The sequence below is a fragment of the Bidens hawaiensis genome, unplaced genomic scaffold (genome assembly GCF_021521415.1).
Source record: "Bidens hawaiensis isolate Kalapana, Puna unplaced genomic scaffold, B.hawaiensis_p1.1 tig00011635_1, whole genome shotgun sequence".
Classification (NCBI taxonomy): domain Eukaryota; kingdom Viridiplantae; phylum Streptophyta; class Magnoliopsida; order Asterales; family Asteraceae; genus Bidens; species Bidens hawaiensis.
This window is the reverse complement of record NW_027491913.1, coordinates 122,097-143,387: the sequence shown is the minus strand read 5'-3', so window position 1 is coordinate 143,387 and position 21,291 is coordinate 122,097. Positions and strand designations below refer to the sequence as shown.

The 21,291-nt window shown below is 36.1% G+C and overlaps 1 protein-coding gene across 1 annotated transcript; it reads left to right on the top strand.

Moving 5' to 3' along the window:
• Window positions 1-15,117: 15,117 nt before the first annotated feature.
• On the top strand, window positions 15,118-15,813 carry LOC143538500 (uncharacterized). Its single transcript, XM_077032056.1, has one exon. It carries the CDS (start codon window positions 15,118-15,120, stop codon window positions 15,811-15,813), a length of 696 nt encoding a protein of 231 aa, XP_076888171.1.
• Window positions 15,814-21,291: the final 5,478 nt, after the last annotated feature.

The window sequence follows — 21,291 nt, the reverse complement described above, 5'->3', positions numbered from 1 at the left end:
TTAGGCGGGAGTTTTCCCCCTCCCGCCTTTATGCGGGAATGTTCCCGGCTTTGCTCATTCCTTCTTCAGGTGACTACTGAATTATTATTGAGTCTGAGCCTTATGCGTGTAGCCATGCTGCGCGGGTGGCCAGTCCCTAATGGCGGGTATCCACTCCTGCGGGAACAGGCGGATACTTGGAAACCATAGGGAGGCATTTCCTGCGGGACCAGCTTGCGTACCGCATGTGAGGTCGTCACAACTCTGAGCGTGGTGGGTCCTGCGAGTTTGGTAGGTCGCGGCGCAGACGTCCCTATGGTGAAGTCTGCGGGTTCAACTGCGCAGACGTCCGTTTAAGGAGTCTTGCGTGTTCAACTGCGCAGACGTCTCCTTTTAAGGAAGTCTTGCGGGTCCTAACCACCTCTGCTGGGACCTACCTCTTCAGCTTGGTACAATACTCGTATCCGTACCTGTACCCGTACCCGATTGTACCTGTACCGAAAATCAATATAAGCGTGTACTACCCGAACCTAATTTTTCGGTATGCTAGGTTTTATAAAGTTTTACAAACTCAAATGTTTTATATAAAAGAAGTTTTATAAAGTATAGAAAAGAAAGAAGAATGCTTTCAAGCTTAAAAGAAGTCAAACTATATAACTTAATGCATGATGAGAATTGCTTTTTGAAAGTGGAAAGAGGCAAAGGTGAAATGGGTTGCACAAAGAAAGATACATTTGGATTAAGACAAGCCCCAAATTAAAATCCATGTTTTTATTATGAATAAAACTTGCTTTTTTTTTTTAATGAATAAAACTTGCTAATAGGGTAACAATCAATATTTTGATTTTTTTGAACACTTTTCACCGGGAGACGTATAGGTTATTTCTAGTGATAAAAAGAAAAGTAAAGGGTGATCACTATCTATATTAGTGAGACGATGATTTATATGGGGCTTAGTCCCCTAAAGAGATGTTTGTAACAATGATACCTACTGAGCTTAGATGGATGTTTTTTTAATGCTAAAGATAACTCTTAATAGTTGTTTTAACTATTTGTGAAAAGTCTTTATTTATAATTCTTATTATTGCAATCTTTTGAGCTAATCAGCCAATTACGTCAGTGTTGCAAAAATCTCGACTAGGCGTTGATTAATCCTGATTAATCACTAGTCACCACTCCACTAATTAATTTTAAGCTAACTGGTCAATGGTCAAATATGGCCAAAATCGTTGGTTTCCGACAAGATTTCGACCAAAATCGGGGTTCCAACGAAACCCCGACCAAAATCAGCGGTTTCCGGCGAGATTCCATAAAAAACCAGCAGTTTCCAGCCAATTTCCGGCCAAAATGTATTTATGTATGTATAAAACTAAAAATTACATATAGAAAATGTGTGCTTGTATATATAAAATTGAAAATTATACATTAAAGTCCAATCCGATTAATCTTGATTAATCCTGACTAGCGATTTTTACAACACTGAGTAAAGATAACTCTTAATCATTTGTGAAAAGTCTCTATTTATAATTCTTGTATTGCTATCTTTTATATCTCATATATATAAATAAAATATGCCATAAAATTTTATCTATTCTATTTTGATTATTTTCGATCTCTTACTCAGCACAATAATATTACTTAAGATTGATTAATAGCCCGTTGTTAGTGTTTGTGACCAAGAAATCGCATCAAAGCATGTCGAATGAGCAATACTCTAGTACTGTTTTTAATAAATATTTTGCAATTCATACTTAATTATTATACCCTAACCCTATATATCTATTTCATAAAACTCCTCTTTCTGTCAGTACAAAATGAAACAATGGTGGATAATCAAATTTGAAACACCACCTGAAATATGGGGTGCACAACAGAAGCCAAACATTGGTTCCTTAGGAGTATGCCAACAGAAGATTCGCATGGTGAACTTTCTAAATTCCATTAACATAGATCCTACAGATACATTCTAAATGATCCACATGTTTTGACTTTCGATAGTCACCATCAATCGACTGAGCAAACACCAAAAAGTTAATGCTTACTAAAATCCCAAACTCAATAAGTTTTAAACTAAAGATAAGTAATGAACACATGTGATTATGATTAGTTTGATTTTAAGTGTGTTCACTTTAGATTTTGTTTTAATAATTATTTTACTTTTAATAATATTATTATTTTGTTTTTAAAGAAATGAAGACAAAGTTAATAAACTTTTTAGAAAGTAATAACAAAAATAACAATTGTATATATAATGCCATACATATAATAATAAGACTAAAGACTAAAATATAAACTTGACGTCGCAAAGCTATTATTGGACCAAGTGGCATACCATTATTAGGGGCACATCAATTGTATGTGTTTTTTTTTATCATTTATGTTATCTTTTTGGTTTTAGTTATGGTATTGCAACAAACGTAATCTAAAATCAACTGAATTTACGTCGACTCATGTTGTAGCGCCTAGGACTGAAAATGCTCGGGTTTATTGTCTCACAACCGTAACATCTGGGGCAGATAAAGCTCAATTTTTACCAATGCCCAGGTTTTACTGAATGCTTTGTTTTAGTTTCGGTACCCTAACAAACGAACGTAACCGAAATTGATCAAATTCGCGACGACTCACTGTCGCAACGCCCAGGGACCAACAACTCTTTGGTTTTTCAACACTAGAATTTTACTGACTCACAGCTGCAATGCTCAGTAATGCTCGGTTTTTACTAACACCCATGTTTTGCTGACCGAATAAACATTATTGTAAATATGTTAAAAAAATTTATAATACGTTATATGGGTACTACTATTTTTTGGAAAATTTATTTTTATTTTATAATATGTTAATTTAACGAATTTATTTTTTTATGATTTGTTTCGGTACATTAATGACCATAGCCAATCCCGACCGAATTTGTGTTGCCTCATTTCTACAACGCTAGGTTTTACCAACCGGATTCTCCACGCAACGCGTGGTAGAAAATCATTGTCGTCATCGTTACGACCTTTTCACTATGTTTATTTTTTTTATTATAAGTTATACGAGACTCTGTTTCCTGCCTTGATACTCTTTTTATAATTTAGTGTCGATATCTTAATGAACTTAACCTATACCAACCAAATCCATATTAGTGCAGGTACATAAACAGATTTCAAGTGCTTGGTAAAGAACTAGTTTGTACTTTTGGGAAAATTCTGAAAATGATCCAAAATAGGAAAAAGAAACAAAAACAATCCTTGAAAATTGCACATTCCAGAATATAGGCCACTCAATTCAATCGGATCCGATACATTGGGAAGAAATACGATGGATTTCACTAACCACTAAGAAACTGCCAAGTGTCCCACTACCCACCTACCCAATTGATTTTCCCCTCAAACTGATCAGTCCAGATTGTCTTTTGATGAAAACCATCTCCTTTAAAACCATCTCCCTAGCTTTCTTCCCCCCTGCTTTCATCTCCAGCGTGGGTTTTCAAAAGAAATCGATTTTGGTGTTTTTTTGAAATACATCCGAGGAGATGTATTTCAAGTAAGTTTCGTCTCCGCGGATGAGTTTAGTAAGAACATCCCACCAGGCCAATTATTAATGGTGTTCATCTTCTATTTCACTTCATCTTTTGTTAGGTCAAGGTTTGATAATCTCTTTCTGGTTGTTTTGATTTCAAGTACAAGCATGAAGTTTAATAGAGGTGATTCGATTGAAGTCGTTGACATGAGTCGTGGGTTCTTGGGTTCATTTTACGACGGAACCATAATCTCCCGTGTTAGGAAGGAGTACATCGTTGTTTTTCGTACCCTCCTTGAAGCCGATAATTCTGGGTTCTTAAGGGAGTTTGTGAAGGCTGATAAAATAAGGCCAAAACCTGTTGATGTTTTTGTCACCGGCTTTGATCTCGGCGAGAAAGTTTATGTGTTTGCAAATGATGGCTAGTGGGTTGGTCGCATTGCAAGCAAAATTGGAGAAAGCGAGTATCTAGTTCATTTTGACAGCACCAATCAATACATCATTTACCCATTTGCTAAGATTCGCCTTCATCAGGACTGGGATGCTGCCAATGAGGTTTGGGTGTATACCCGTTGTTGAACAATGTTGGAAGTAGTTAAAGTTTGTTCAAGTTTGGGTAGTTTTTGTTGTAATGAAGTATGTGTTGTGGTTTCTATGGTTGAAGTACCTGTTTATGGTTGTAATTAATGTTGTGAAACTCACAAGTAGGCGGCCAAGTACTCCCCGATTACTCCCCGCCTAAATCGAGTATTCCCCGCCTCGGCCGAGTACTCTGTAGGTATTTTCCGAGTAATCCCCGACTACACCCGAGTACTCGCGACTCCCTAGTCGACCGCCTAGGACCGCCTAACGACTTTTACAACCATGGTTGTAATCAAGTTTTTACATTAAGTTTTCAACTTAGTGTTTTTGTAAATCTATGATTATGTTTATGTTTTATAATGTAGTTAGTGTTTGTGTATTAAGTGCTAACAAGATTATCCAAACAGAACACAAAATCACTGCATTAAACTAAAATTTTACATGAAACCAAATGAAAACTACAATGTTAATGTTTTCCATTAGTTTATTTCCAGGTAATCGACACCCTTCTGGTCTTCTTCCTTAGCCTTGTTTGGATTCACTTCTGTTTTCTTTCCAACCTGATTTTCATTGATCTTCAAGCCTCTAAATGCTTCCTCCCAAGCTGCATCGATGTCAAAATCGTCACCATCCCATATGGCAAAGGGATCCTCTGTCGCCTCTGTGTCTTTTACTAGGGGCAAATCATTCTTTTCGTTGACGTGCATTTCATCGAAAACGTGTATGAAGGTTTCAATGTCGTCAAACTTATGAAGATCAGGGAGGCGTGCTTCCGGATCGTTGAAGTTCAGTTTTGCCATATCTTAGTAGTTAAGTGGGTTAATGGCAAAAGGATGTATTTATTTATAATTTGTTGGACAATTTAGGTTCTGTTTAGGATGGCCCGATAATTTCAGGGCCGAATTTGTATACCCTGTTAAAAGGATGGCCAAATAGTCTCTGGTCCGTTTTAAAGTGGCCCAAAAAAATGTTTTCGTTTTTTTTAATTCCAAAATTATCGGCGCCGAAAGATATTTGGAAAACGCTATCGATTTTGAATCCCGCCCTTTTAACACCTCCACGATTCCCTTCTTCCCAACCATTACCTATCTTCTTCAACAACTCCTCCATTCCATCTTAATCCTTTCATTTTCCATTTTGGGACCACAAGGTCGTTTTCACATCTTATAGCCGACAACAAGACAAAGCGTATCCACAATGAATCTTGAGCTGGTGGATTCCGAGGTTGATGATGTTGGTAAAGACATTCAACCGTTCCATCAAGGCGAAAACAATGAGGACAAAGCCGTGGGCCAACAGCATAAGGAACCCTAATTTTTGGTCGAACCTCTAAAACCCTAATATGTTTTTAAATAAAATTTATAAATTTTATTATTAAACCCTAATAACCAAATATGGTGATGTAGAAGAAGGCCCCTCAGACAAGAGTAGTTTGGAGTGATTTAAAGTTGATTGATAGTGTACTTGAGCATTCTACCACCCATTCGGATCTTTGGAAGGCACAATGTTTTAGTCATTGGACTAATGTCAAGGCCAATAAGGATGATGGCCCTCTAATGCATGCAATTTTACAACGGGAATCGCCTATCACATATTACCCTGAGTACGATGGTATTTATTATGATATGGTTGGTTTGAATCAGGTTCGTTTTGGTCCGGAAGAGTTTGCATGCATCACCAGTTTTACATTTGGTGAAAATGCTATACGTTGGTGTAATGGTCCTGAACAATTTTTAAAAAGAATTGGTTTTCAAGGAAGGAAGATACAGGTTGGCATCTTGAGGAGCATACTAACTAGTAAAACAGAGATGGAATCAATTGATGTTGTTCATTGTTGTTTGCTTTTAATGCTGTATTTCATATTTTTTGGCGTAGAAAGGGACAAGTATACTGACGATGAGTATGTGGACCTGGTTGAGAGGTTGGAAGATTGGAATTCATATCATTGGGGTGTTCCAATTTGGGGCAGGTTACATAAAAGTTTACACAATTGTTTGGCCAAAAGAAATACTTTGAAAACGGCCGGAGCAGCATCGTACTCTACAGTCGGTTTTCTATGGGCATTTAAGGTTAGTCTGTTTTTACTACATTCTGTTATAGTCAATTTACTAGTTTTAAGTTGTTTTGTTGTCCTTTGATTTGTAGATGTGGATCTTTGAAGTTTTGCCACACATCTTAGTTTGTGATTGTGAGTACACACTAACAATTTCCAAATGCCTCGAGTGGACCCAAGAGCATGGATTTCAGTGTGGCACCGTTTCAAAAATTCTTGCCAATTCAAAAAAGGTTCGAATATTTGATGCAAAGCATTTTTTTTATAGATAACAAGGTGCAAAACACTTGCTTAAATTTAAATCATGAATTTAATGGAAAGCATTTTTTTTTTATCAATTTTAAGGGTCCAATTATGCCAAAGTGGATGACGTTTACTGAAGCTGAGATAAATCATTTCAAAGGATCGTTTGAGTACATTAACAAGGTGCAAAACAAAATTATTAAGCAGGTGATCAATGAAAGTGTACATGATGATCATAACATAGTTGGGTTCCAAACCAAGCCATGCAACAAGTCATCCCACAACTCATCAGACCACCATTCCAACAACCCATCAGACAACCAATCCCACCACCGATTTGGGTTCTTTGGGAATGAAACTATGGGTCAGCATAACAACAATTGGTTCAGCATAACGAAACCATCGGTCAGGTTAACCAAACCGTTGGTCAGGTTAACCAATTCGCCGGTCAGCCTAACCAATTCGCCGGCCAGCCTAACCAATCCGTCAGTCAGGTAAACCCATCCATCGGTCAGGGTAATCAATCTCTTTATTCCGAAAACCATACCTTGTTTCCTAGTGGTGATTATACTACGAACCAAACCGGCTGGCCGGATATTGATGTCCTAGGTTACAAAAACGATATGATTATTCATAATATCCCCATTGAAGGCTTGCATTCCAACCCACAAGAGAACCAGAAGAGTAAAGATTTCGTAAGCAGCTTCCTTGAGGTACCTCAGATGAATGTGTTCGGCGATCAGCTAGACACGCTTATTAAAAGGCATCAAAGTCATGAGAAACAAACTCAAGCAAATCACCAAAAATATGAGGTATCGTCATTAGATAATTTATTCGTTACTCCTATGTGGATGCTGTGTCGTGTTTACGCTAATGACTATTTTCCCTAACGCAGATGTTGTTCATCACATTTGCCAAGAATCAACTGGATATTATCACTGCTCTGAATGTAAGTGGTTTTGATGTTTTTGTTTAATTAATTGAAACACCTAATCTTAGTTTACATATTTATTGTTGCAGAATATAAAATCAAAAACCAAAAGGGAACGTGATTCTCTTGCTGAGGAAAATGAAAAACTGGCGGATGATGAGGTATTTTCTAACTAGTAACTAAGGTATAACTTTCATTTATTTCTAACAAATATAAACTACAGCTTTTGTTTTATTGTAGTCCAGTTCAGAATTCGAGGTTGACGAGTTGAATGTTTGGTGTTGTAGCCCTATTGTTGTTGATTCTGCTATTCAAGTAACCCCAATGGTAAGAAGTGTACAGTAATAGCGTTAAACAAATTTTTAGTTCTGCAGCGATTATTTAATCCCCCATTGTGTTGGCAGCCTATAGTCGAGGAAAAAACAAAAAAGAATATGTAAGTTGTCCAGGGCGTTACTATCACCATATGAACCGATTAGAAGTGGTTTAAAGAAAAGGGTCAGAGTAAAACGAGATGAAAACGAGTTTTCAGAAGATCTCAACAATGAATATACCAACAAAAAATATTTATTCATTTACACATCCATTGACTCGGGCATGTCCCTGAACTTTGAATTCTAGGAGAGGCTGATCCCGGGACCCAACAAGGTGGTCGGTTGGATACAATGGTAAGTAGTGATGGGCAAATTCGAGTCTGGATCGGGATCGGTTCGAAACCGAGCTCATCCGTATTGGTAACTAGATATTTAGAACACTCAAATCATATAATTTTTAATTTATTAATACAAGTTGACTTTTATTGTTGAACAACATTTGAAGCTGTGGGTTTACATGTTGTTACTTGAAAGAGCGCCGGGATCGAATTGAACAATCTTGTCACCTAAATGGTTACTTGCATTAAGAGAATACCATACCATGCAATCAAAATATGTGGATGGAACAATGCCTCCATTTCCAATTATAGAAGGTGTTGAGAAAATAAGGAATCCTTTTACTTTGTGTTATATTTTATATGATGTATTTTAACATGGTTTTTGTATTTGCCAATCGTTGACAAATTTTTACTTTTATCATGCCAGTTTTACATTCCTATCAACATCCCGCATAAACATTGATTACTTGTTTGTGTTGATATGAGTGCTTGGTCCTTGACTATATATGATAGGTAAAGATCGTTTTCGTTCTTTAAAGTAGCTACTGATTTAGTTTACTAACACCGGTTGAATTATGTTTGGGTAAACAGTCTCCCCGGATACGTTGAGAACGAAAGAGATGAGTGTTGCCGCTTTCTGGACGCAAATTTCCCAACTTGGATTGCAAGTCATGGATACAAGATGGGGAAAAAATATAGGGAACCACCTTTAAGAGGATCTGTCCAATGAAAGTACCTCTTCAAGCTCCGCCTTTAGGCGATTGTGGTGTATGGGTGTGCTTGTTTCTTGATCGTTTAACAAGAGGTGAGGACGTATATCAAACGGATGAGCATAATCCTATGGTTACGGCTGAAGCGGCAATGGAATTTCAGTGGAAGTTTTCCCACATGCTGTTTGAAAACAAGGTAAAGCAGTTTGAACAACTAAAAAAGCCGGAATTTGGTAATGTCGTCGAATCTACGGAGTGGAATTGGGAGAAGATTAGAATTAACGTGAGCTTTTGGGGTGGGTTCATTTAAGAACCTCTATATATATTAAAAACTTTGAGAACTCATCTAGACCGTAGATTATTTAATCAATGGTTCAAAAGAGTAGTGGCATTTGAGTAATTAGATAAAAGATTATGAATAATAATTAAACAATAAAAAGGTATTATAGGTATTAAATTTATTCTCTTTCTCAAATATTTCCTAAAAAAACTCTCTCTCTCTTAAATATTACCAAAAGTAAATAACTCATTAAAATTTAATTGATTTGCTCTCTCTATCTAATGACAGAGATTCAAACCGTTTGCAAACATTATTTAATTAATAGAAGAATGTACATGGAGAACTAATTCCAATATATCGTCAGTTCACATATTTCATATGATTAATTTGGATATTTAATTTTGTTGTTTTGTACTCCTTTTTGAACGCTCATATTTTTTGTTACCACAAACCACCATGAGACCAAGTAGTCAATATAGATCAAACAAAACCAATACAATTAAACATTTACATATGATTTATAAACCACCTACCCCTAATATTTGGAACTATTGTTGGCGGTTCATGGTAATTAATTTCATTCGATTCCTTGGTTGATGATGTTAATATTTTGTTTTATTGGTAATTGTATATGAGGATATAATTACATATATAATTGGTTTATTACACGTGTTAGAATTTACATATATGCTTTTTTTTAAACAGGAAATTTAGAGATTTTGCATATATGTAATTAGTTAAGTTACATATACAATTGATAAATTACATATATGTATTTACATATAAATAAATTACATATATGTATTTACTTTTTGTTATAAACAATATCTTTTAATTTGAGAATATATGTACGAAAATCCATTATGAATTCTTTTAAATGACATGTATATGCATGTTCCATATTCTATAATAACAGCTCAAATATTCATACTAATTAAGTAATAATTAGAACAATTAATATGAAATCATCATGGTCAAATAAATTAACGAAATCAGGAGATAATTATAAGGAAATTATGATAACTACCAAGATTTTGTTGACTATCCATTTTACAAAACTATCCTTTGTATTAAAAATAAAAGAAAAATCAAAATAAATTATATGATTGGTTGTGGTTAGTTCTTAAAGTTCTTTGAAAAAGTTGAGTTCTTAAAGGAACCACCCCTTTTATGAGATGTTCTATGTTATTTGTGTTATGTTGTATTTCTGAACAATCATGGGTGAAGTAGATGTTTATATCCGCTGTTTTTGTTTAACAAGGGCATGGTTCCTTTGTACTAACCGGTTTTTCCGTATATGAAATGGGTAACACGTGCTGTATTTAGGTGTACACTGCCATCTATTTTGTTGTTTAAATCGTGTTACATTTGTGTTGTTTGGATACTTGCATTCCAATCCATATGCATGGGCAAGTATACAGGTGTTACCAACATGATACACACATAACCATGCATGCATGCACACCACCTAGGAAGACAAGGACATATTTCCATGCATGCAAACATAACCCTTAAACAAAGATAACCAAGCATCCATAATATAATTACAACCGTTTATCAACCATAATACAACCTGATACACCTTTCAAAATACAACCCCAAACAAGTCAACACATAACCATTTGAACAACCCAAAAAAACCGACACCAAATCCGTGATCATGTTAACCATAACTTGGCTCAAAAAGCGTTCAAATCAACAGTCATGGCTTGAGATTGTGTTGCAGTGGCCACTTGAAAACTGGCAGCAACGTTACTTGTTCTTGTCTTCTTCTTTGATTGGGGCAGCTGAGATTCTAGTGGTTGTTTACACTTACCAGTTTTGTGACCAATTGCATGGCATCGGGTACAAAAACTCAGAGCCGTTACCTCACCACAAGACGGGATGCGTTTATTTTCCCGTGGTCGACTGGCTTGTCTTTTCTCCATATGCAGGGGTAGTAAAGGTACATGATTTTCTGGTACCACCCATTCAGATTCATTTGATACCGGATTTATGGGTTCCAAATAGGTAGATACAACAAACTCTTTTGTATAGTAATCCATTGCCAGGTGACTACATTCTCGCTGCTTCTTGAATCTGCAAATTGAGATAACATGCCCGCATGGTAACCCTGACACTTTCCATTTGCGAAAGTCACATGTTTGATTAAACAAATCAACAACGCATCGTCTGCCACCGTCGTCCACATTGTAATGATATTCGTCTATGCCCGTAACCTTCCATGCCCGAGATTTTGCCATTTTCTGTGTTGTTCTACTTTGAGCCCATTTTGAGAGTGAATGAGTCCATTTTTCTATTATTAGAATAGTCGTTAAATTATTTAACACATGATTGTTAATATAAAAACAAACTTTACCTGCGTCTTGTCACCTTTCAAAGAACCATCTTCTTTGTAGTTCCACAAAGTAATCCATTAGTTTTGTAACAGGATATTTTCTTTCTTATAAAGACAAAGCGTTCACAGATTCTGCACTATTTGAAGTCATTATATTCAACCGACAAACGGGACAATAGGATCTAGCCCACTTTCCAAAACCGATCTTCGTAAGGGTATCCTTGACAGACGGCTGTTTTGAACAAAGTAAGTTAAAACTTCGCTGAAAATCGGATCTCCTATAAGCTTTACATGTTGCCCAATATATTCGTTGTTGAGTTTTGCCCTGTAACCGTAGGTTGACCATCAAATGTCTACAACAAAAAACCTTGATACGCAAGGGGAAATGCCTGCATTATGCCTAAATCAATTGATTTTGCTCGATCAGAAATTATTGCTAGGTTGGGATAGTCACCTACACATTCTCTAAGTTTACTTAAAAATCACGTCCATGATTCATCACTTTCACTCTTACCTACACCGAATACAATTGGAAATATTTGTTGTTACCGTCCATACCGACAGCCAAAAACATTGTCCCTTTGAAGCTCTCTTTCAAGTGTGCCCCGTCAATAATAATTACAGGCCACAAACACCTACCAAAACTTCTAATCTGAAATGAAAAGAAAACAATGAGTCTGTTAGCATAACATAATTTTGAAGATTGTACTAATAATCACTTATAGCGGCACCAATGACAACAAATGACATCTCAAAACGGTTTGAGCCATCTCTGAGGATATGAGTACGGGATCCTGGATTGGCTATTTCTAAATTGTGACAATAAATTGGAAGTCTTCCAAATGATTCGTCGGAGGTACCAACAAGCAAAGTCTCAGCGTAAACTTTTCCTGCCCAAGCTTGTTTGTATGACAAATCAGCCATGAATCTTTCATTTAATATGTTCACAATATCTTTCCCTTTAATGTTACGTGAGTTATCCTTAACCAAGTCGTTAATGCAATTTGCAACTACCTTTCTATTAGCATTGCGATGATGAGGATGAAACGAAGTCTTAGAGCATGTATAAACATCATTAAAAGGTGTTACATAAAATGCGTCAGAATCTTTGACGTTACGTGCCGCAAACTCCATTGACAATCTTCTGATCTACAACGTACTTCTAGTCATTGTTTATTAGATTGGGAAGTGATGAACTCAAAGCCTTCGGTTAGTGCCATCGTTCCTAACTCAAGTTGTAACTCTTCTCTGTTCACAAACAACTTGCCTAAAATAGGATGTGATGACAATGAATTCTCTTTGCATTTTTCTCCTTTGTTAGACATGGAAGGACTATCTACTTCAATTAGGGGTAGCCCAACATTTAAATCAACAAGCTGTCTACTTTCGATCGATACACTGGGGCTAAAATCACCATATTCGTAACTTGGTTTATTCAAATCCGGTAATAACTCTTATCAGTGGGAAATTCATATCAGGGATAGCTTCCTTTTCGGATATAGAACCCTCAACATTTTGTGTTGACATACGATCACCATATTCTCCAACCACATACAAGTACACAATTTCAGAATTGATACTTTTCTGAATTCGTTTTAAAAACACAGATAGATTGATCATCTATATCAACAGGATACACGTAAGACGACATCTTGTACGATAGTTGAAACGCATGACCTAACTTAAAACGACCTTGAATTAAGTCAATCAGGTTACTATAACTAACGTTTGACGGTAGACTAAAACCACCTCATTTACAACTTACTGAAACGTACTCGAGGCTACCATTTGATGTCTTGCCATTTACCACCATAACACACAACAACGTTATCAAACTCCATTGAAACAACACACAACACATACGTCGCTTAGGAGTGGTTATGTTGATGGAAGACAATTGACTGTTAATTACTAATTAGTTAATTAGAGATAATCTAAATCATCGTAGATTATGGTCCAACAAACTAGTTTTACCTCAAATCCATCGATGGCAACATAATTAAAGTAAATGACATCGGATATGACAAAAAAAGCATCGACGGAACTAACTTTGGTCCCACAACCACACACTACTTTATCATCAAAAATCTCGATGGAGATCAATTTGCATACTCAAACTATCGGCCACCATATATTTAACCTTAAGCCTATCGGATTTCAATTAGGTTAGCTAACATGGGTCCACCAAACTAGTTCCTCCCCAAAATTTCGCTAGAGGTCTACTTACATACTTAAACTATCGGCCACCATTTATCTAACAGTAAATCTATCGGGTTTCAATTAGGTTAGGTAACCTGGGTCCACCAACCTACTTTCTCCCAAAAAATATCGACAGACATTTGTTTCCTCGGATAACCTATCGATACAAATATAAATAAGCCTAAACCTATCGGATTTGACAGGGGTTAGGTAGCTTGGGTCCACCAACTTAGTTTCAAGCCAAAAATGTTGACGGAGATTTATTTACATACTTAACCTGTCGATCCAAATATATATAACCTTAAATCTATCAGGTACCATAGGTTACAACTGAAAACAAACTAGTCTGACAAAGGATTAGGCAGCGAGATATGGGGTCCAGCTAGCAACTAAGAGTCATTCTAAAAACATTGGCCTTGATGTTTTTACTTTACATATCATCGTTGATAAAAATTTTCTATCCAACTGATTTCGAAATAGATGAATTAAGCCACAAAACCTTCGATTCCTTTAATTTTATTTTTTTGAGCTTTTTCTATATATATTACCCATGGTCACCAACAAACGGGAACATGTTGTGAAGAATATTAGTCAAACATAGCGTTAACATTGTTGTTGGAATCGGTGAACTCGGAATAGTGGTCTGTGTCCCCAAGGGTGGTGGTGGTTAGGTTCAAGGTGCCGAGAGTGTCCCAAGGAGGGTGGGGGTTAGGTACAGCTGACCCTGTTAGAACATAATGTCTATTGCTACGGTCTTAGTTGTATTAGATATGATTGTATAGGGCTAAAAATGTCAAATGTATAGTTTGTGTTTGTTAGTCAACGCATAAGTCTTCAAGTCAACGCATATCATATGCGGCGTATATGATATAAGCCGTATATCATATACGGACTTGATGAGCTTGTTCATGTTTCCTATAAATAGGGGAGTTATGTGTTTCTACTTAGACTTTTGGTGATTGTTAGAGAGAGAGAGAGAGTAGAGAGAGAAAGTGTGCAAAGTGTCATATCTTGTATTGTTTCTTGATATATATGAAAATGTGCTTAATGTTTACTTGGATGTGTTCAATCTCAATGGATTCCGCACTTTGAGATACAAGTTGTAATAAATAGAGATCCTTATTGTCATCTACTTCAAGATCGTAGCATCCTTTTTCAAGTGGTATAAGAGATTTATGGCTCGTTACTAGCTTGAACACTTCAACTTTTCAAGGTTTTTCTTTCTACATTCAAATTCCACTGTCAAAAGTTCTTCAAAATCTCACATATTTTTCTCTACCTATCCGTGACAAACCCTACCAAAGTTCATTCAATTCCTACATCATTTACATCTTCAAAAGCCAAATTTACCAACAACATGAACTTCACCGTATGTGTGTTACCTCCGTATATGTTAATCAAACATAACATATACGGCGTATAACATATACGCCGCATATGTTATACTGGGATTAGATATACGTTGGTTTGGACATATACGTTGATCATTCTTGTTGTTCATACATATCTGTTGACCTTTAAACCTCACACTTATACGTTGACCCACATTGACCAGTTTCATATACGTTGATCTACCTTGACTAGTTTCATATCTGTTACCAGAAAAATATCCGTTTGACCAGAAGGTATACGCGTTGACTTTATTCGGTATGGAAAACCTAAGTGCGTTCGTGTCACAGCCGTCTATTCTACTTCAAAATATTAGTTTGGAAAATGAAATGAGAACTTCCAACAAGCCTCCTAAACTACTAAGAATCGAAGACTATCCTTCATGGGCTGACAAATTTGAGACGTATGTTCAAGCGTTGAACTATGATACATGGAATGCCGTGGAGGAAGAGTATATAATTCCCAAGAAGGAGAATGGAAAAAATTACATATTATCACAGATTGTTGATGCAGATAAAGATTCATTTCTTAAAGAGAAGAAGATATTGAATCTCTTTCAACAGTCCATCAAAGCTGAGATCTTTCAGCTTCTGCAACACAATGGTTCTTGTTACTCAATATGGCAAGCGTTGTTGAATAAAGATCGTGGAAATCCTGACATGAGAAAGAGCAAAATTGCTTTGCTGAAGAAAGAATTTGACATATTCACTCAAGTTAAGGGTGAATCATTTTCTAAATTGATTAAAAGATACTGTTATCTTGTGAATGAGATGAAGAGGCTGAAGATTGACAAGCCTGAGTATGAGTATATAGATAAACTTGCAAATGCTTTACCTGAAGAATGGGGTACTTTTATCTTGATTCAACAATCAAACCCCATTGCTTATGCCCGTCTGATCTTGGCAAGTTTTATCGAGAAACTTGAAGCTCATGACTTGGAACTGAAAAAGAAATAGAAGATGAAATCTACAGTCGTATCACAAGATATGGGATTATATTACAAGAATTCTCATTCAAGTGTTACTCCAAATCCCAAGATTCCTACTGCATTTAGTGCTGAATCAATCAGTCAAGCTTGTGTTACAAATGTTACTGCTACTCCTCAATATAGTAGTAGTTATTCTGGAACAACTCCAACTCAAGCTTCAAGGTCAAAGGATTCTGATGTTATCCAGTGTAACATAGCAGTGAATCTGACAAATACTGGAAACATGACCACTGACACTATCAAGGAACACATGGCTTTTCTAGGATCTGTTCTAAAATCATATGAGTGTTTGGTGGCGGGTCGCATTGGGAATTACAACATGACTAAAGAAGATTATAACCAGATAGACCTGGAGGAAATGAAAATGATTGATATAAGATGGTGTATGGCTAGTGTTATTAGACGTGCTCAGAGATTCAAAGAGATTAGTGATCGAAATGTGCTTGATGGTACAACGTCTAAATTAGGCTTTGACAAGTCTAAGGTTAGATGTTTTTGATGCAAGGAGAAGGGTCGTTTTAAAAGGGAATGCACAAGTAAGAGTGTTGATGATAATGCTGCTTGATGTGCTAAAAGCAGTTATTAATTTATTAACTAAATAAACGCTAATCTAGACACTAAGTAATAAATTCTAGACTCTTAAACTTAACTAAACTACTAACGGAAAGTGAACCGATCGACTCTAGTACAGCTAAGTAAGTCCGGATATCGAACCCATGAGACTCTTTAAATTACGTAAACCAGCTAAATTAGACTCAACTACAGACACGACTATTTATTTATTATTTGCCTAAGGGGGTTTTACTAATAAACTAATTTTAACTAATTAAGAAAACTAAAGACGACTAAACTTATAACTTAGACTTAATTCAGATGATGATGAACAACCACCTAGGCTAGAATCCCCTAAGTTTCAGTTATCAATTAACCGGGAGACTATTTAGTTATGGAACTAGGATCGTAAAATAGGCGCTTAAGAGAAAACCCGAACAAGACCCCTGACCCTTCTCAATAGACACCTATGGATTTCTAATAAGTTTTAACGCACACTAGTATTAAAAATCAAGTTTCCTTACGGTCACCTAATTAATTACAAACTAGTTCCTTTATACGAAATCCTACCTTACAGTGCGGAAATCAAAGGCAGTTTAATATATTCAACTAACTCGATAAACAAAGTTAATCAATCAAACCTAGACGGACTCCTTACGAAGAACTAAATCTAGCAATCCTGATCAATAAATACCTATCAATAACATAGCACCTTACAGCTACTTAGGTTAGCAGCACACATAGGTTTATTTGATTAACTAATATTATTCCTATGATCTTATCGTGAAATCAATCATAAAAGAGTCAAAAACACAAAGTAGATGACCTAATAGAAACCTATCATAATGACAAACAATAATCAAGGCAACTATGGAATAATAAAACTTAATTAAACAACCCTAAGCACACATATGCATCAATTTAAAATAATTAAACCTTTTAACTAGTTCATAAAAACCATAACGATAAATAAATCCCAAGTTAAAATCAAACGTCTACAAAGGTTCATCATAAGCCTAGGCAGTCTATAAAGTTTAGCCTAACATCATAAAAACAAACAAAACGATAATAAAGGAAATCACAGCGAAAATAAATAAGAACCGAAGATTAAAGGAGATAAAACTCGTGGTCTTCGTTCTTGGATGATAAGCACTTCGCCGGCTAATTCCTAGCCTTCAAACCCACCAAATATTGCAATCCTAAGCTCCAGGAAACTCCAAATTCGGCTCTGGTTCGCAAAACAGGTAAAAATCAAAGTTTTTGGACTCTGATCGTCGCGGCGCTGCGCGACTGGGAGGCTGATGTTGGTCGTGCAGCGCTCCGGCAAAGTGGGAGGGGCCGGTCTGACCGGTCCGCTTTAATTCTGATGCGCTCCGGTTCAATTCTGATGCTCCGATTCACCGGTTTGGCTTGTTTTAGCTCATTTTTCGTTCTTTTTAACCATGATAAACCTCAGAAACCTACATTATTCAAATATGTTAATAATATACAAATTCTAATAAAAATCTAACATAAACTAATAAAATATACAAGGGATTTATGTATATTAAGCATTATATCACTGCTAATCCTTTTGGACGAGACTACTACAAACAGGCTATATATCATCGTCCAGAAGGTGGATCATATAAGGAAAAAAACCTACTGAAGTATCAACTTCGCAACAAAAAGCAGCTACAGCCCAAGTTGATGAAGGTTTCAATTGGAATTCTGTATTACAAGCGAATGTAGCTCAAGTGGTTGATGAGGACAAAAAGGAGGTTATTGCTGAAAGTGTGATCAAGATGGATAATATGGTTGAAAACAAGGATGAAGTTGAGACTGAGACTCAAGAGTTTAATGATGCAGACAAGAATGAGAATGAAGATAGCAATAATGAGAAAGAAGTTGTTTGTGATACCTCTGATGATGAACTTCCTCGAACCTATGATAAAATTCATGAAGTTCATTCTGATTATCTTATCTCATTATTTCCTCCTGATATTGTTGAAATTTTTGCAGTTAGTTTTATGAGGAGGATGTTACACAAGGAAAAATTGATTTTGGTGTGGAAGAAAATGATGAAATTCCAGACGTCATCAAGTCAGAAGATGAGGAGGAGTTTGTTTCTGTTGATGAAAAGATGGTTGAGAATAAGTTTGTTGAAGGAGTGGTAGAATACATCACTGATGTTGACTTAGAAACTGCAAGTGTAGAAGTAATTGATCAAGCGTTCATGGCCAATGAGGTAATTTTAAACTCAAATCTATGTGAAAAATGTGAATTACCATGCTATGAATGTGATTTTAAAAATCTAGAAATCAAAGAATTAAAGAGACACTATGATAAATCTTTGTTTGATTTAAATGATGTTAATGAGGCCTACATGAAGCTTCAATCGTGTGAAAAGGGTCTTTGGGAAAAGATTTTACAAAACCAAAAGACAATTTCAATGCTTAAGCACACGGTTGAAGACAAACAGATTGCCATTAACAGACACATTGATGAAAACGCAGCACTCAAACTTGAGCTTCAAACTCTCAAGATTGACACTGAACGAGTTAACCTGAAATTGGTAAGCTACACAGCGTCGTCATATGTACTTGATCACATTATCCCCAAAACATCATCAAAGAGTGAGGATAATGAGACCGAGAACTTAAGAGAAAATTATCATGCTGTGCCTCCACCTTTGTGGAATGATTATGTTCCAAAGAAACCAAAAGGTTTGAAAAAGGCACTCATTGTGAAAATCAATACGCCACAGCATGATATTTCTAAATCTGTTGTTGATAACGAGAGTTTTGGTTGTGATTCTGCAACTTAAATAAAAATGACAGAAGCTATGTTGAATGAGGAAGTTGTTAATCCTCATGGGTCGGGTAATCAAAAGAGTGGTTTGGATAATTAAAAGAAAGTAGTTGAAACTCAACAAGATTTGCAAAAACAGGTTTCTATAACAAGCAATCTTCACGAGTTAATCAATTTCAAGAGAAAAAGATAAAGTTTGTACTTGGTAAAACTTCAGAGTCTGAAAAGGAAATTGAATTCAGAAAACAGTTAAACGATGAATTTTATCGTTTGAAAGCTGAACGTGATCATGTTGAATCAACATCTCAGATCAATAAGTTTATTGATAGGAGACGTTGTTTTGGTTGTAATGAGGTTGGACATGTGTTTTACGCTTGTCCTAATCGATACAAAAAAGATCACATTTCTATTCAAAAATCTCAAAAGATTGTGAGTAAGAGACCTGGATTAGGTTATTTGTGTGATAAGAAACCAGGCTGTGTCATTGAAAATGTGAAAATTTTGAAAAGAAATGAGTCAGTGGATGCTAAAAAGATTGTTCAAAATGATGTGTTAAAATCAACAATTTCAAAAACAAGTCAAACATCATTTTATAAAAAGAAACAATCTGTTGGTTAAAACTGGGTACCAAAATATGTTGTTAAAATGCCTGATTGTGATGAGAAAGTGAAATCTACATCTGAGTCACCAACATTAAGTGAAAATTCATTATCATGTGATTCAGAGGTTGAGGATGATAGCTTGTTGTTTAAACATTTTAAACAACCCAAGACCAAGAAGGCTTGGGTTTTCTTATTTCACTAATCCGTTAACTGTATGTGCAGGGGTTTCCAAGATCCCACGATTCTTGTTGGATAATGGATAGTGGAGCCTCTAGGCACATGACGGGTACTCTTTACTTGCTAAATGATGTTAAATCAATAAGAGGAGGGTATGTCGGCTTTGCTGGTAATCAAGGTGGATAGATTGTTGGTGAAGGAACCTTAACAAATGGAAAGGTTACATTCGAGAATGTCAACTACATTTCAGAGTTGGAGAATAATCTACTCAGTATATCATAGATTTGTGATAAACAATTCTCTACACACTTTACTGATCGAGAGTGTTTGATTTTGAAACCGGGTTTCAAAATACCTGAGGAATGGATCATTATGCGTGCTCCTCATGTGAATGATCTTTACGTCATCAACATGAGTACGACATCTACTTCATCAGGGTCTGCTCAGTGTTTCATCTCAAGAGCATCTGAACGGGAATCTGTATTATGGCGTCGGAGGATGGGACATATAAGCTTGAGAAAAATGAACCATCTGGTTCACACTGGTAGAAGGAGATAACTTGAGAAACTTTCAATTGACTGAAGATTGTTTGGATTGTAAGAAGGGAAAGCAAACCGAGGAAACTTCATCAAAAGAAACTTGTCAACTCCATCAACTTACCTTTTGAACGTCTTCACATGGATCTATTTGGTCCAGTTAATGTCAAAAGTATCACAGGCGAATTGTATTGTCTTGTGGTTACCGATGACTACTCAAGATTTTCATGGGTGATGTTTTTGGAATCTAAAAATGAGACATATGATTCCCTTATGGTTTTGTTCAAAAAACTGGAGACAGTATACAGTCTGTCAATCCGTCGTATTAGAAGTGATAATGGGATGGAATTCAAGAACAACAAAATGCTAGAGTATTGTAACGAACGGGGAATTCTTCATGAATTCAGCGCTCCTTATACTCCATAACAAAATGGGGTTGCTGAACGAAAGAATTGGACTTTGATTGAAACGGCTCGAACTATGCTTTCAGATTCAAAATTACCAGTTAACTTTTGGTCTGAAGCAGTAGCGACAGCTTGTTATACACTTAATCGAATGCTTATATTAAAGAAATTTGGTAAGACGTGTTTTGTGCTTCTGAATCGTCGGAACCCAATCTAAAGTGGCTCGAACCATTTGGGTCAATATTTATTGTTCTTGAACCAACTGCGAAATTTGATCCTAAATCCGTGGAAGGATTCTTTGTGGGGTATGCTAGTCCACTCAGACATGTTTACATTCCTAGCCTCCACAAGATTGTATAAGTTCAAAACGTTGACTGTCAACGAT

Bases quoted from the DNA above. Each gene is read 5' to 3' on its own strand.
- LOC143538500 (XM_077032056.1), top strand. From the start codon at position 15,118: ATGGAAAACCTAAGTGCGTTCGTGTCACAGCCGTCTATTCTACTTCAA.